The 15,449-nt window shown below is 41.9% G+C and overlaps 1 protein-coding gene across 1 annotated transcript in view; it reads right to left on the bottom strand.

Annotated features, from left to right (window-relative positions):
* Positions 1-15,449, bottom strand: part of prkd1 (protein kinase D1) — a 79,247-nt gene that overhangs the window by 52,105 nt on the left and 11,693 nt on the right. The window contains exon 2 of the mRNA XM_049596164.1: positions 3,004-3,142. Coding sequence (XP_049452121.1) covers positions 3,004-3,142 — 139 coding nt within the window. The remainder of the gene's footprint in view (positions 1-3,003; positions 3,143-15,449) is intronic.

Genomic DNA, 15,449 nt, shown 5'->3' with positions numbered 1-15,449 from the left:
TTAAAAGCACTTATTAATCTTTCTTCCTTTATGTCGGTTTTCTTAATCCAACCCTTGCACTTATTTTCATTTATTTTATACAAATTTTATCTTTGTAGCTTTGTAGCACAACTCAACTCTTCCGAATGTTTCAGATGCTTTTTTTTGTTTATTTATTTATTTATTTGTGGGCGAAAGCACATGTTTATTATCCTCACAATATTAAGCAGATCTCAGTAACTAAACTCTCTGAGTACTATGTTTTTATCACTGATATTATCTATAGACAAAAACTACTAATACAAGAACTATCCAAGAGGAACACACTAAAAACACGCATGTAAAGAAGCTGCATTACCACAAAGACAAATGGAAACACATTCATTAAAACAACCAGCATTATGCAAATTATACATACACACACACACACACACACACACACACACACACACACACTGCACTGGGTGGTGACAGAGAGGCAGGAAATTGGGGAGCAGCAGCTGTCGGGCCGTTAGCGTAGCGTAGCATGAACACCTGAGTCCTGAGCTGGACGGCAGCCAGACTGACGAGTCTCACATACATCAACAATATGAGAAGGGAAATTATTATTATTATTTACATCTGGATCCTTTAAGGTGTTTGTCAGGCTGCCAGAAATGTTAATCCTTTGAAAACAATATCCCATGGGTATCGTTTGCATGATTCTGTTCAAATAGATCTAAAATAATAACAATAATAGTTACAGCATTTATTCCTTTAGCAGAAGAAAGCTAAAGCTTCTGTCTTCCCTGTTATCACGCCTGGACCTCACATTACCTTACCTTACATGCTGTGCAAACATTGGCTTTCTGCATTATTATGCCAGTATTTCCCTGTAATGGCTGCAGGAGATTCTTGTTTGGATAGTCCTGTATATATATCAATCTAAAATAAAATCATAATAGTTCGAGCATTCATTGTTTTAGCAGCAGAAAGTTTAGACTTCTGTCTTCATTGTTTGCTCGTAATGAGATTATTGCACTACATAACGTGTACAAAATCGTGCTGTGGCACAAAGGAATGAATGACGAATCCATCACAATGCCTTTGCACTCTGCCCATAAAAATGAGCACATTTAAAAAACTAAATAATGTACACAGTTCAAATAACTTGTGGAGCGCTGAGAAATATTTTGTTTATGTTTCTTTATTTAAAAATCTTTTGGATCAAAATGATTTGTGCTTTTATTTTGTAAAATCTGAAACAAATGTCTGATTTTTGTGGGGGGTTTTCATGACACAGTTTCAATACTTTCATCAATTATTATGGTTGATTGACTGACACATTTTTGTATCTTATCCTAAGCATTTGAAGATACTCCAAGAAATGACATCGCAATAAGCAAAATTACCACTGTAGGCACTGGCAGACCGTCTCTATTGCAGAATTCAAAGAGTTTAGAGAGTTTTTACCTGTCAGCACATCCTCACTGTGACCTCGTCACATGTCCACATTTGCTCATGGACTTTCCACGTCCACATATGACGTCCAAGGTACCCTGGGTGTGTTGGTTGTTGACGTTCTGGGACGCCGTGTCAACTTCAGCCTGTTACATGCATTGTCTGTTTTCAAAATACACTTCTGTTTTCACAGGAAATGTACAGTTTGCATACAGTCTCTTTCAAAATAAAAGCACTACGTCGCTACAACACTGCAATATAATGTTTTTTTCTTTCGACAACAAATGGACTTGGTTGGCTTCAGGAGAAAAGAACAGGGTTTGGCTTTACAATCTTACGGGAAATGAACACCTGCCTCCTGGGTGAAAGTCCTGCCTGACTTTGGCAGCATATCAACCTGATGCCGTCCAGCAGTGTGTCATACCGCCACAACAGGTGCCATCCAACCACATTATGAACTGATGCCGCCCATCCACAAAACATATTGCCAGGAAAGGTGCTGTTCGGCCGACCAGCAGCACATCAAAACACTAGGAAAGGTTCTGTCTGGCTGGGTCACAAACTGATGCCGCCTGCTGGTGTATTACATCACTACAAAAGGTTTTTTTGTTGATGTCTGACGCTGGAAGTCACTGACCAAGTGCTGGATTTCGACGACTTCAGAGTGAGACCGAAACCAGTGAGTTGAAACCTGCAGTGGGTTTTCTTTGTTTTTTAAAAAAATTGTTGAGACTTATTTCTTTTTCTCAGTGTCCTCTTTTTGTAAATATTTATTTCTGCATATATTATTCCTGTTGTAAACAACTGCACATTTCTTTAGTCCATATTTTTGCAGATATATTCTTCATATTTTTTACTGTAAATTTCTGTTTTATGTCCAGTGTATCTGACTTGTGCAGTGCTCATATTTCTCTGTTCTCTTCCTGTGTTTATTGTGACTAAAACACCAAAGCAAAGTCCTTCAATGTGTGAAAACCAACTTGTCAAGAAACAAACTGTGTTTCTGTGATTTGAATCGATCGTTGTTCTTTTGGTCTTGTCTTGAGGTCTGTCAACAACAGTAATAATAAAAACACAGGATGTCGTTAGAGTCGACAGAAGACCGGGGCAGACAGACGATTAAAAAGAAGAGAATGATGAGGTTTGTTTGGTTCATGTGTTGACGAGTGTGTGAGTGTAAAAGAGAGCATCACCCAGGAGGTGACAGCAATGTGAGACATCTTCACACACATTCATTCACCCAATGAGGTGAAGCCTGACCCGCTGAGCGTTTGACACCTTTACAGAATCAAACACTTGACTCCCTACAGCTCGGCTGAACACACACAAACACAACTTCACTTTGAATCCAAAGCTGTTTTTACTCCAGTTTTTATTTCCTGTATTTATAGACATTTGGCAGAATCACTACGTCTTAGACAGCCGAGACACATATTGTTATTTTCAGAGGATGTTGGGCTACTCAGAAATGCCTTCAGTTAACTGAGTAGGAGTCAAGTCTTTACTCATTTATTTGTGTTTCTTGTGTCACGCGTTCATGTCCTGCCCCTCCCTGCGGTGACATCACCACCCAGCCTCTACTACCTGACAGCACGGCCTCCACCAGGTCGCCCTCCTGGATCTGAGAGGCCGAGCGCAGCAGCTGCAGCACGTTCTCTGATGTCTGGTCATGACGAAACAGCAGGATCTTCTCATACATCCCATAGAAAACACACTCCGGTATCTGCAGAAACAGAGAACAGAGCACTGAGCAGACAGCAGCCATGATGAGAGCGTGTCAGACAACACGTTCTCATCCCAGCTCCTCAAATGTTGCATTTGGTCGGTGGACTTTCACACCTTTACACGATGCTGTAGGTATTCGTGGTGCATCTGTTGTCACACTTGTAACATGCGTAAACTTCTGTTTTCATAGGAAATGTGCAGTTTCTGCTCGTTAGATGCAAACAGTGTTTTTCAAAATAAACCTACAATGTCACTAAAACACCTTGTGTATATGTTTATTTCTTTGTACAACATATGCATGTGGTTAGAAAAACACATCATACATACAGGAAGCAAACACTGGGCTCTCGGGTGAAAGTCCAGAGTTTGTTGGACCCCTCCTGCCCGCACTATAGTCACCTTCCAGCTCCTTATGTTACATTGATATCCGGCTGTTACGACCAGCCACATTTTCACTGTATATCTTTTATGGTGTGTGGCAGCAGGGGATGTTTCAGGAGACTGAACGCTTTGCTTCTTGTGAAGATCTCTGTTTGTCTCCGGGTGCAGGTGCCCATCTCCCGTGACATCGCTGCTGCGGACTGGCTGAGCTGGGGGCTTAGCTTACTTAACGGAGGGTTGATGCTTCCAGCCAGTTTCCTCCTCGGCCTTCCAACTGTCATACTGCTGGGTTTTTGTTGTGTGATTGTACTCAGTACAGTGAGCTATGCATTTTGTGATCTGTGCAGCAGTCTGGGAGAAGATAGGTGGGCTTTGTTTGGTAGTTTTGTTGTTCACTCACCCATTTTTTAAAATTAACTTTCAGATCCATTGTTTTAGCAATATATTGCTCACTATTCATTCATTCATACTTGGTCTCCGTTTCACTTTTTACGTTAGGCTCTAAAACCGGGAGTATGGGGTTGGTGGCCCCTTGCTAGGGGCCATCCAGTCCCTTTCCCGAAGGAGCATGAGTCTGGTTCGCGTGGCCAGCAGTAAGTCGGACCTGTTCCCGGTGAGAGTTGGACTCTCGTCCCTGCTTTTTGCGGATGACGTGGTCCTCCTAGCTCCATCGAACAGTGACCATCAGCTCTTGCTGGGATGGTTCGCAGCCGAGTGTGAAGCGGCTGGGATGAGAATCTCCCAGCCGCCTCCAAGTCTGAGGCCATGGTCCTCAGCCGGAAAAGGGTGGATTACCCACTCCAGGTCGGGGGGGAGGTCCTTCCTCAGGTGGAGGAGTTTAAGTATCTCGGGATCTTGTTCACGAGTGAGGGTAGGATGGAGCGAGAGATTGACAGGCGGATTGGGGCGGCGTCAGCAGTGATGCAGGCACTTAACCGGTCCATTGTGGTGAAGAGGGAGCTTAGCCAGAAAGCGAAGCTCTCGATTTACCGGTCGATTTACGTTCCAACCCTCACCTATGGTCACGAGCTCTGGGTAGTGACCGAAAGAAAGAGATTGCGAGTACAAGCGGCCGAAATGAGTTTCCTCCACAGGGTGGCTGGGCTCAGCCTTAGAGATAGGGTGAGGAGCTCGGACATCCGGGAGGGACTCGGAGTAGAGCCGCTACTCCTCCACATTGAGAGGAGCCAGTTGAGGTGGTTTGGGCATTGGGTAAGGATGCCTTCCGGACATGTCCAACCGGGAGAAGACCTCGGGGCCGCCCCAGGACACGCTGGAGGGATTACATCACCCGGCTGGCCTGGGAACGCCTCGGGGTTCCCTCGGAAGAGCTGACGTAAGTGGCTGGGGAGAGGACTGTCTGGGCTTCTCTGCTGAGGCTGCTGCCCCCGCGACCCGGACCCGGATAAGCGGAGGAAGACGAGTACGAGTATGAGTATGACGACGAGTAGGAGTACGACGACGAGTAGGAGTATGAGTATGAGTCTAAAACCCCTAAACTGGCACGTATCATACCGCCACTGCTTTTTCTTTAGTAGTCGCGTTTCCATCACAGTTATGCGCAGAATAAATGCGATATTTCTAAAGTTTCGACAAAGTACAATTGCGACTTGCAGTGTTTCCATTTAAAGGTGTTTGCGTATGAGCTGTAATTCTCGTAAAATTGCGTCCCACGAGACTCCACTTTGTTTGCGGAGATAAGATGGACATTCCAAATCTCTTGCGAGCTGGAGCAATCATCTCGGTTGCCACTGCTGCTGTTGCAGTCGTCTACAACCGTAGACGAAGAGAGAGTGTGGTATTCCAAAGACAAAGCCCTTATGTGTGGCAGCGACCACAGATAAAAGATTTCTGGGAGAGGATCGTGAACGAGGAATTCGCAGAGGACTTCGTATATTTGTGAAAAAAGTGTTTCCATTACACTTTTGCGATGTAGTTCTATATCGACACATCTGAAAAACCACCTCATGAGAGCGTAAAAACCTTTTCTCAATGTTTGAGAGTTTTTTTTTAAATATAGGTGTTTCCACTACCAGTTTTTTATTGCGATATTTACGTTTTGCGCATTTCTAGGCTTAATGGAAACACACTTACAGTCTGACGTTAAAATCACTGACCAAGCAACTGGGAACGTGTTGGAAGTTTCTTATCCTCAGCTGGAGTAGATTTTATTTCTAACAACTGGCACTGGCTTTGCTCGATGTCTTCGCAGCCACTATGAACACAAGGAACTCTCAAAAAGATTGTGCAGCTTTGCAGCTGTTAAAATAAGACAAAAAGAAACCATGTAGTTCTCAAAGCACCTGCAGAAGGTGAAATGTCCCGACTGTGCTGCAAAGCTAATCACGTCTCACTGCTGCTATGCTATTTGTACATATTTAAAGCCTCAAATTCACAAAGGTCAGCATAGCTACACACAGTTACAGTGAAATTATTTGTGTCTCCAAGGAGTTGGTGGAAGCCTGACTCTTTTTTGGTGCCTGTTTTCTTCCTCTCTCTACTCGTCTCCAAGTTGTGCATCTGGGTTCAGATCTGTCTGCTTCCTGAGCTGCTTTACAATTAACCAGAAAACTGTGACCCTCTCTTTTAATTATGGTCATGACAATAAAGCAAATCTAAATTAGAGTGAGACAGAGAAGAGAAAAAAAGAAACAATGAGCTTTGATCTTCATCAGCAGATGAATAAATCATTCAAATTATCATCAGGAGCTGATGGACAGAATAATCTAACAGAATAAATTAATATGAAAACACTAATGTGGTAAATTTAACGGAGAGCGAACTCTGTCAAAGATGAACCAAACCGCCACGTTCATGTTTTCAACTTCAGCTAATTAACTCAAACTTCACACTGCGATCCAATCAAATTAATCAAATAATAGCCTGACAGTTCCATTACATTATCTGGCAATTAGGTGTATTCACAGGATTTATTATATTTTGTTTAAAAATAATCATCATTTCATAAATGAGAGACACATGATGAGAAATGTCACTTCTGTCGCAGCATGAAGGAGAAACGATGAAATGTGAGACACATCTTTGATTTGGACACGTTGACCTTACAGATATGTGAATATGTTGTGCTCTAATAAGTTCCAGTGAAGGCTAAATTATTTTTTTCTGCCATGAAAAACAATAAAAACTGAAATCCTGATATAAATCTGACGGTCGCTGTTCTCCACGAAGGACAAAACCAGAGGTGAGAGTTTTTATACGAGCGGAGAGTCACTTTAAACACATCTGAGGTCATTATGTAAAGTTTAATTGCTCAAATTGGTCCTCACCGGTATAAGAGCGCACACACACACACACACACACACACACACACACACACGGTGGAGTGAAACCACAGGAAGTTAAAGGTGCAGTTCACTGTTACGTGGAGGATCGATGAGGCATCGCTCAAATGAGCAACACATTGACCGACTGCAGAGCACCACTGAGACAACTATCGACCACACACACACACACACACACACACACACACACACAGAAACACCACATACACAACATCAGTAAAATTTACAAACATGAACATAAAACACACGAGAAGAATATCCTTGTGCAGCCTCCAGGAGTCGGTTGCACAAAAGACGCTCAAGTTAAGATTTTCCTTACAGTCCTCGTTAAGGTTTCCTCAAAATAATATCTGTTGAAGTCTTCTCCTTAAAATGTTCACTGAAGTATTCATGGTTTTCTCCTTGTCTTTGTCATGCACTTTAGGAATCCTTCGACTGTGTCACAAAAGACTTCAGCAACCAAAGCAGGATGAAGAAACTTAAGCGTACTCCGACTCCATCTTAACTGAACGTGAGCGAGTTTATTGTGATAAATGACAGTCGTTTTCTGTTTTCTGGTATTTGGGATCAAATTTACGTTGTAGTTTGTGTTCTCAATGATTGTCTTTCTTTCAGAAGTTTAATCTTCTCCTCCTCTGACCAGTATGGTTTTCTTGTCTAATAACTATAACCCAACTTTGTGAGACGATAACAGGCGTCACAAGTGCGCGTCCAAGCGAACGAACAGTCTCCATGGAGACTTGTACCGCTGTAAAATCTCTTTCAATGCAGTAAATGGGTTCATGTTTTCCTTAAGGAAAACATTCAAGGGATTCTGTGCAACTGTGTAAGTCCCTCAGCTAAGGAGATGTCATACTTAAGGAGGAAACACAAGGTTTTTCATGCAAGCCGTCCAAGAACGTTTGCTACAGGGCCACTAGGAAAATATGTCATTCAGCAAACAAAGAAAAACAACATACAGATATTCAATCAAAGTAGTCATCAGTGTGTGAGGTAACCAATCCAACATCAGCATCCAGCAAGGGAAGCATCAGAACATCACTGACTTTTTTTTTTTTTTTTTAAACCAATAAAACTGCCTTAATCAGTGTTTTCATTAGTTTCATCACCAGGGGTCTCATTTGTAAATCAGTGCGTAGGATCCATACTAAAAGTGTTCATGTGGACAAAAGCAGAAAAAAGCGTGCGCCAAAAAATATTCTGATTTATAAAACCATGCAGATGCCCTACAGTGTGCAGTTTCCTTTTATAAATCCCAAATCAACTTTGAATTGTCTGCACATGGACGCGCCTCATATCCCGCCCTCTGCGTAAAGGTCCTTATGAACGCTGATGCAAAGACATGAGCTGCTGATCTGATCTGGGCAGCCGAGTGTCGCTGAAGTGATTAAATGTTTATAGCTTTTAGACTGATTGATTCACACCTTGCCAAAATGATCATGACAGTCAGTGTGTCCGTGACGCTGGGATATAATCTGAAGATGGAGGTTTGACAGGTGAACACTACTTATTCATTTATTTATTTTAGTGTGTTGTGGTGATCTTGGCCTTCATAATGACCAGGACTCAAAAATGAAGATATGGAGTTTAATAATTGTGCGAGAGCTGTCACTGACTTTATTTCCAGACTTTACTAACTTACACAATCCATATGTGCAGGTGAAGATGTATGTAAGTCAACTGGAGAAGGAAAAGTGTGTGGCAGCCACAATGCTGTCTCCAGTGCGCACAGTCATGTTCACTGCAGTGATTTTACACACTAAAACTATCTGAAAACTTAAATCTTACACACTGTTCTTTTAAATACAGTACTTGAGTACTTGAGTACTTTTCACTTTTCATGTGTGTGTTCAGTACGGAGCTGGAGTCTGGGCGTGGTTAGCCTAGCTTAGCATCAAGATGCAGGGGTAAACAGCTCTGTCCAAAGTTCATTAATACACTGACCATCATTTTGTATCTCGTTTGTTTATCTGAACACAAACAGAAATGTAAAAATATAAAGCTTTAACAGCTGAGAGGAAGACGCTGATGAAGAAAACAAAAGAAGAAGCAAACGAGGAGGATATTATGAAAGACCAGGATCAGGAGGAGGTGGAGAAAGAAATCCAGAGGACAATGACATGGAGGATGAGGAGGGTGATGAAGATGATGAAGGAGAGAAAAGGAGAGAGCAAGTCGAAGATGATGAAGAGGAGAAGACTCTTCACTTTTCATGTTCTCACTCATCAGGCCTTCACCTCTCTGTGTCTCTCAATAACGTCCTCAACAATACACTTCATAGATACATCTTTGTGTGTGTGTGTGTGTGTGTGTGTGTGTGTGCGGTGTCACCATGGCAGCAGTGCTAGTCTTGTTGTCATGGCAGCAAGAACTCAAGGCTGATTCCTCTCCTCCTTCTCCTCCATCTCTGCTTATTATTCAATTCTGTACTGAATGTACTATGGCATATATTAAGCTCTGTGCATGGCATTGTGGGTACTGGAGTCTCGCAGCAGAAGCTCAGCTGGCTGTTTTCTTTTTTAGATCTGAACGTGTCAACTTGTTGCTCAGCAGATGTCATAAATCATAAAATAATGATGTTTCTGATCAGAGTGTGAACTTAGTGATGTGTTGATAACTCATATCTGAATTGATGATGTCACTTCCTGTCTTGCCTCTGTTCCAGTAGCTTCTAGAAGTCAATACAATCTCTCATCGAAGGTTTCTTTGACTGGCGTTTTTTGAAAAAGTCTAACATGTTTCTATACACTAAGACGAAGGAAAACAGCTGGTAAAACTTTTTGATTTCAGTGTTAATTTTTTTGACGAAAACTACAATGAAAATTTTTCATTAACGACCTTTTTTCCAGACAAAAACAAGACGATAACGAGCTAAAAAGAGATCTTGATGATAAAATCTAAGACAATCCTGTGGATCATTTATTTCAGTTTGTATTTGTTTGGGTTAATGGGTTCAATTTTACTGCTTGTATTTCTGTTACTGTGATACTACCTCTGTATTACTGCAATAGAATGTGTTTACAAAACAAACAAAAAACAAAGACGAAATCTATGTTTAATTCTACTGACGAGGTGAGACGTGGCAAAAATGTTAGTGGTGGACTCTCGGACTTTGAAAGCCAAGAATGGCTTGTTATTATCTTCGAGGCTGGTAAACTCCAGTAAATAGTCTGCACCATCCAGCAGACACAGTCAGGGCGAAGCAGCTGTGTGTGTCTGACTGTGGATGGTGGAGCTGCTGAATGGATTTGTGGAGTTTGTTAGTCGCAGCGGTGGCTGTTAGCAGCTAGCTCTGCTCGTTCGCTGCTAAACGGCAGCGGAGCAATCGGCCGCCGGACTGCACATCTATTGATCCCCTCAGGACTCCACCCAGATCCAGACTATCTCGAGAACGTTTGTGGGTTGATGGTGTTTGACAGGCAGGTAGGAGGCTCAGTTATCTGTGAGTGTAGCTGTGCTGTAAGTAAACAGTCTGAACTCAGATCAGTTTTCTCTGACAGAGATGAAAGTTTAGTTTGAATCACCAACTCTGTGAGAGGACACCAGTTTAAACCTCCAGACTAACATGTTGCACATGAAGAAACAAGTTATGTTTCTGCTTCTTAACAGTCACATGGATAAGTCAGAGTTTACATGTTGTTAATTAGTGATCTTTAGAGGTGTTGGGAGGTTTGATGTTAAACTTTGTTTTTCCCTGCTGTTATAAAAGGACTTCATTTTCCTTTAAGAGTTAAAGTATGTTTGACGATGAGTGAATTTAAGAGGAGGCTGTGAGATGAGTGTGAGTTGTTTACTGCAGCCAACAGTGCTGTAAACAAGAGATCAATACTGACACACACTGTTGACCTACTAACAGAGCTCAGATACAGTCCAGCTCTCTGACCAGTCCACTTCCACACCAGGGGCCTCATTTATAAAACTCAAACACAAATAAGGACATGTACGTACGCCATAAAATATTCTGATTTATAAAACCATGCGTACGCCTGCCAGTACGCGATTTCCTTTTATAAATCCCAAATCAACTTGGCATTGTCAACACGTGGACCAGCCTCATATCCCACCCTCTGCACACATTCAGCCACATGTGGTCAATGCAAAGCACCTCAATAATGCTGATGCACAGACATGAGCCAGCTAATCAAGTCAAGTCAGGATTTATTTCTAGAGCACATTTAAAACGATGGCAGTCGACCAAAGTGCTGCACATTGGGGGGTACAGAGTTTAAACAACATCAGTAACAAAAATAGAATAGATGTAGAAAACAACGATAAGAAGAGCAAACAGTGCAAACATTAAAATAGCAATTTAAAAAAAATGATATAATCAGTGTTTATTTATGGTAAATCACATCAACGACCGAGAGGAAAACCGAGAAAAGAATATTCCTGATGCAGAAATCGAGGTGCTTGTGGGTGAGCTGGAGGTTAGAAAGCACACTGCCTATTGTTAGCTGGGCAGTGGGGTCACACACAAAAGAAAAGGCAGCGAGTGGGAACATGTTGCTGCTCTGCAGTGAGTTCATCAAACAGGACACTACCTGACTTTAAAAAAAGAGTCGTATCTAAAAGTGAATGCTACAAAGAAAATCCACCCTGACGTCTTTATAACTTAAGCTACACTTGTTCTATTATGCGCAGGAGGAGATGTGCAGGTGAGAAGCAGTGCCTCCAGTGCGCTCTGTGCACAGAAGCACAGAAGTATCAAGGTAGAAGTGTATTCAGACCTTTAACTAAAGCAGCACCACACAGTAGAAATACTTTGTTACAAGTCCTGCTCACTTAAGTATTAGCACATCAAAGCATCAAACTATACTTGAAGTACCAAAAGATGAAGTACTAGTTATGCAGAATGGTCCATATCTGAATAAAATATTATATTATTTGATTATAATTATTTTATACACTTTTCGTCCAAATGTGTGCACTTTTTCGGAGCGCTTGCGAGACGCAGTGTTGCGTAACTCAAGTGAGATTTGACCGTAGAAGATGACAAAGAAATTTAAATAATGGCGAATTAATCAGTAATGTAGTGAAAATAATTCGTTGAGATGTATATGATGGCTGCACAGACCAATGCTGGGCTCAGACAACACAACATTTTGTCAATTCCAGCAGTCACTGTCAGATTAGACGACTGTGAAGTCATAAATCTTGCTGTGACAGACTGCACGTTGGTCCACACCAGTCATCCCTTGTTTTCTGTCACGATGTGCATTTTGTCATCCGGTTATTCTTGTCCTATTTTTATTATTATAACTATTATTTCAGTCACTGTGTCTGTTCATGTGTCAGCCGAAATGTTGTTGTAGTAAAATAAAAAGTGTCACCAGATGGGCGGAGCTACATTTGAAGTACTGCATGCAAACATGCAAGTCACTGAATCCTCCAGCGCAAGTTCCTGCAAATGTTTCACAATAAAAGCCTTTTTAGAAGAGGAAGGGATTCTCCCAGTCAAAATTATAAGACGCTTTTAATTTTAAACGAATACAGGAAGTGTTTGAAATGAAGATGTGATGAACTCAATTTAACAGGACGAACAGGAGCAGATTAAAAAGTAAAAACAGATAAATCCAGAGGGAATAATAAATGACGGCACGTTTCTAATGTCGTGTGTTTGACATGAAGCTGGTAGCCTCTGCAGCTGTGCTGAGTAAAGGCCCCGACACTGTCTGTGAGTTTGATTCCTTTATAAAGAAAGAAGATCGTTTGCTAGCTTGATGCTAACGGCAGTACTCAGCGGGTTGATAAAGTGCTTCTGCAGTTTCCTTTTTACTCTGTGTGCTAACGTCCCTACAGGAAATATCTGAAAGGCTGGGCTGTTGTTGTCACACAGTTTGCACAGCAGCAGATCGCTCTGTGTTCCTACTGGTCAAAGTGACGGCTGTGACGAAGTCGTAAACGACAACAAGAAAATGAACATGCTAGACTTTCTGTCGGGACATCGTGAGGCGTCCCAGACGTGGTGTCGGTTGTTATAGACACACTACACCAGATGAAACGATGAATTATCGCATATGACACGATCCATCATTCACGATCCGAACCGACAATGCGAGTACGACAGTATGATGCTGTGTAATCACGCTGATATCGTGTAATGTGCAGCCGACAAAAGTCACAGTACTTGAGTAAATCACTTCATCGTGAGCTCTGCTGTTCAACCATTTCTTATTTTTTCATGTTTTTATTTTTGCTGAACAACACTTTTGATTCTGTTGAAGTCAAGTCAGTTTTATTTATGTAACACAAGATCACAAATTTGCCTCAAGATGTTTTCGTTTCATAAATGTATTACTGGCATCTTTGGCCTGTTTTTGGGCATCAGTGATGCTGTAAAGAAAATTATGATGAACAGGTCTCCATACTGACCTTTAAGTCCAGGATGTGCAGAGTGAAATGAAATGTTTAGTTGGGGATTGTCTGAACTCCTCTGTGAGCTGTGTGGACAGATTCAGTATCAAAGAGAATAAAAGCCCACTAACAGGCCTTTTTCACAGCGGGTAAAATCACAGGTGTAATCAATAACATTAACGACACAGCATTTAAATGAGCCAGTTCCAGGTCCCTGCTGTTGTTGTGAATGCTGGCTGACTGTCGCGGCTCACTGGGACACTTGTTGGAGCCGAGCCATCGTTAATGTTATTAGCTCCACCTGTGCTTCTCCTGCCTGCTGCGAGGAAAAAAAGGGTCTGCTGAAGCCAGTACAGCTGTAGGTTTAATGTGTGAAACACTCATTATGTTTACAGCATCAGTGACTGACTGTGAGCGCACAGAAACGCTCGCTAACAGCAGCTGAAATCTTCGTCTCCAAACCAAACTCTTCACCTCGTTTCAACTTGAGTGTGTTTAAGACACAAAAAGAGACAGAATGGTTTGACTGCTGCATGAAGATCACCCAAGCAGGAGTTACAGCAGAGATGATGATGATGATGATGATGGTGGTCCTCGCTTAGATCATCTAATGGGGCTGAGAAGGGGCTATCACCATGACGACAGGACATGCTGCATGATGCCAGCTATAAAGGTGTGTGTGTGTGTGTGTGTGATTATTTAGTGACATCAGCAGTGACAGCAGCAGACACAGTTTGATCTGTGTGTGTGTGTGTGTGTGTGTGTGTGCGCGCGTAAACAAATCAAAACGTTTTTGTGTTTATATGAGACAAAGATCTGCACTCTGCGTTCGTACTCTAATAAAGTGTCGTAACTAAATACAATATCAATGTATTTCTGTATTTCCACTTTATGCTACTTTATACCTCGGCTGCACTACATTTATCTGCAGCTGCAGTTACTGATTACATTTCAGATTAAGATTACTTAAAGATTAATCCAGTGTTACATGTCATTTTTGACCCGCTCCCCTTATAATAAGCTTGTTGGTGCTCCTTATCATGTTTCCATCAAAAGTGTTTCTGCATAATGACTGTGTTACATTTACAATTTACATACGTATCTTATCTACGCTTCTAAAGTGATGTAGTATATGAGCTGATTCTATCGTCAGAAGGAATGGATGGTGGATGACGTGACACCTACGCCAGCAAAGCGGCAGACCACTGTTTAAGACCAGCAAACAACAAAACTGGCTGTGTTTAAGTGACCAGTTGCTGTGTTTCCAGCTTTATAGGCAGCAAAGGTGGGTACTTTAAAGTGACCTGTTTTTCCACCAGGGATCGTGCCACAGTAAGCTGCTGTTTCCTACTAAGACAATCCTGCATTTCCTGCCTGGATAGAACCATGAAAACTGGTTGTTTTTTACCACGACTTATCCACAAAAAGATGTTGCTTCTTAGGAAGACATTCCTGCATTTCCTGCTGGCAAAGTCCTATGACAAGCACATTTTTAACCAAGCCATCGCTGCTTTTCCAGCCCGGGACTGTGCCATGAAAAGCAGTTGTTTTTTGACCACAACACTGCCACGACAAGTCTTTGTTTTTTGCCAAGACATCCCTGCATTTCCTGCCTGGACAGTGCCATAAAGAGCGGTTGTTTTTATACCATGACATCACCACAAAAAGCCACTGTTTCTTACTAAGACATCCCTGCGTTTCCTGCTGAGACAGTGCCATGAAAAGCATGTTTTTAAGCAAACCATCACTGTTTTTCCAGCCGGGGATTGTGCCATGAAAAGCAGTTGTTTTTTATTAGGTCATCGCCACGAAAACAGTTTATTTTTTTTAACCAAGATATTGCCATGTTTTAGCAGCTTTCCAGCCCCAACAGTGCCACTACAGCTGCTGTTTGCTGCAGAGACATCGCTGTGCTTCCAGCAGGATTGTGCCCCCAGAACTGGGTATTTTAATTCAAGGCACAATCCTTCTTTCCTAAACCTAAAATGTTTTTTGTGCCAAAACCTAAGTACACCTAACCACAGCGTTGCTAAAACATAAAGTCTAAAAGTATCTGCTACTTTATGATGTGCAAATGTCACGTATCTGTGGTTAGCAGAAATACAAGACCAACATTTATTCTGGCAAATGGGTGGAAATTATCCAAAATTTCGTCCAAAAAAAAGCAAATATTTTTCTTATCAGAATTTGAATTCTTCTTCTTCTTCTTCTCTCTCCTCAGGTTTATCTGTTGAGCCTTTAGAGGGGCCCGACTGCTAGGCTGGAAAC

The sequence above is a fragment of the Epinephelus fuscoguttatus genome, linkage group LG14 (assembly GCF_011397635.1).
Source record: "Epinephelus fuscoguttatus linkage group LG14, E.fuscoguttatus.final_Chr_v1".
NCBI classification, from domain to species: Eukaryota; Metazoa; Chordata; class Actinopteri; order Perciformes; family Serranidae; genus Epinephelus; species Epinephelus fuscoguttatus.
This window is presented reverse-complemented; position numbering and strand designations above follow the sequence as displayed.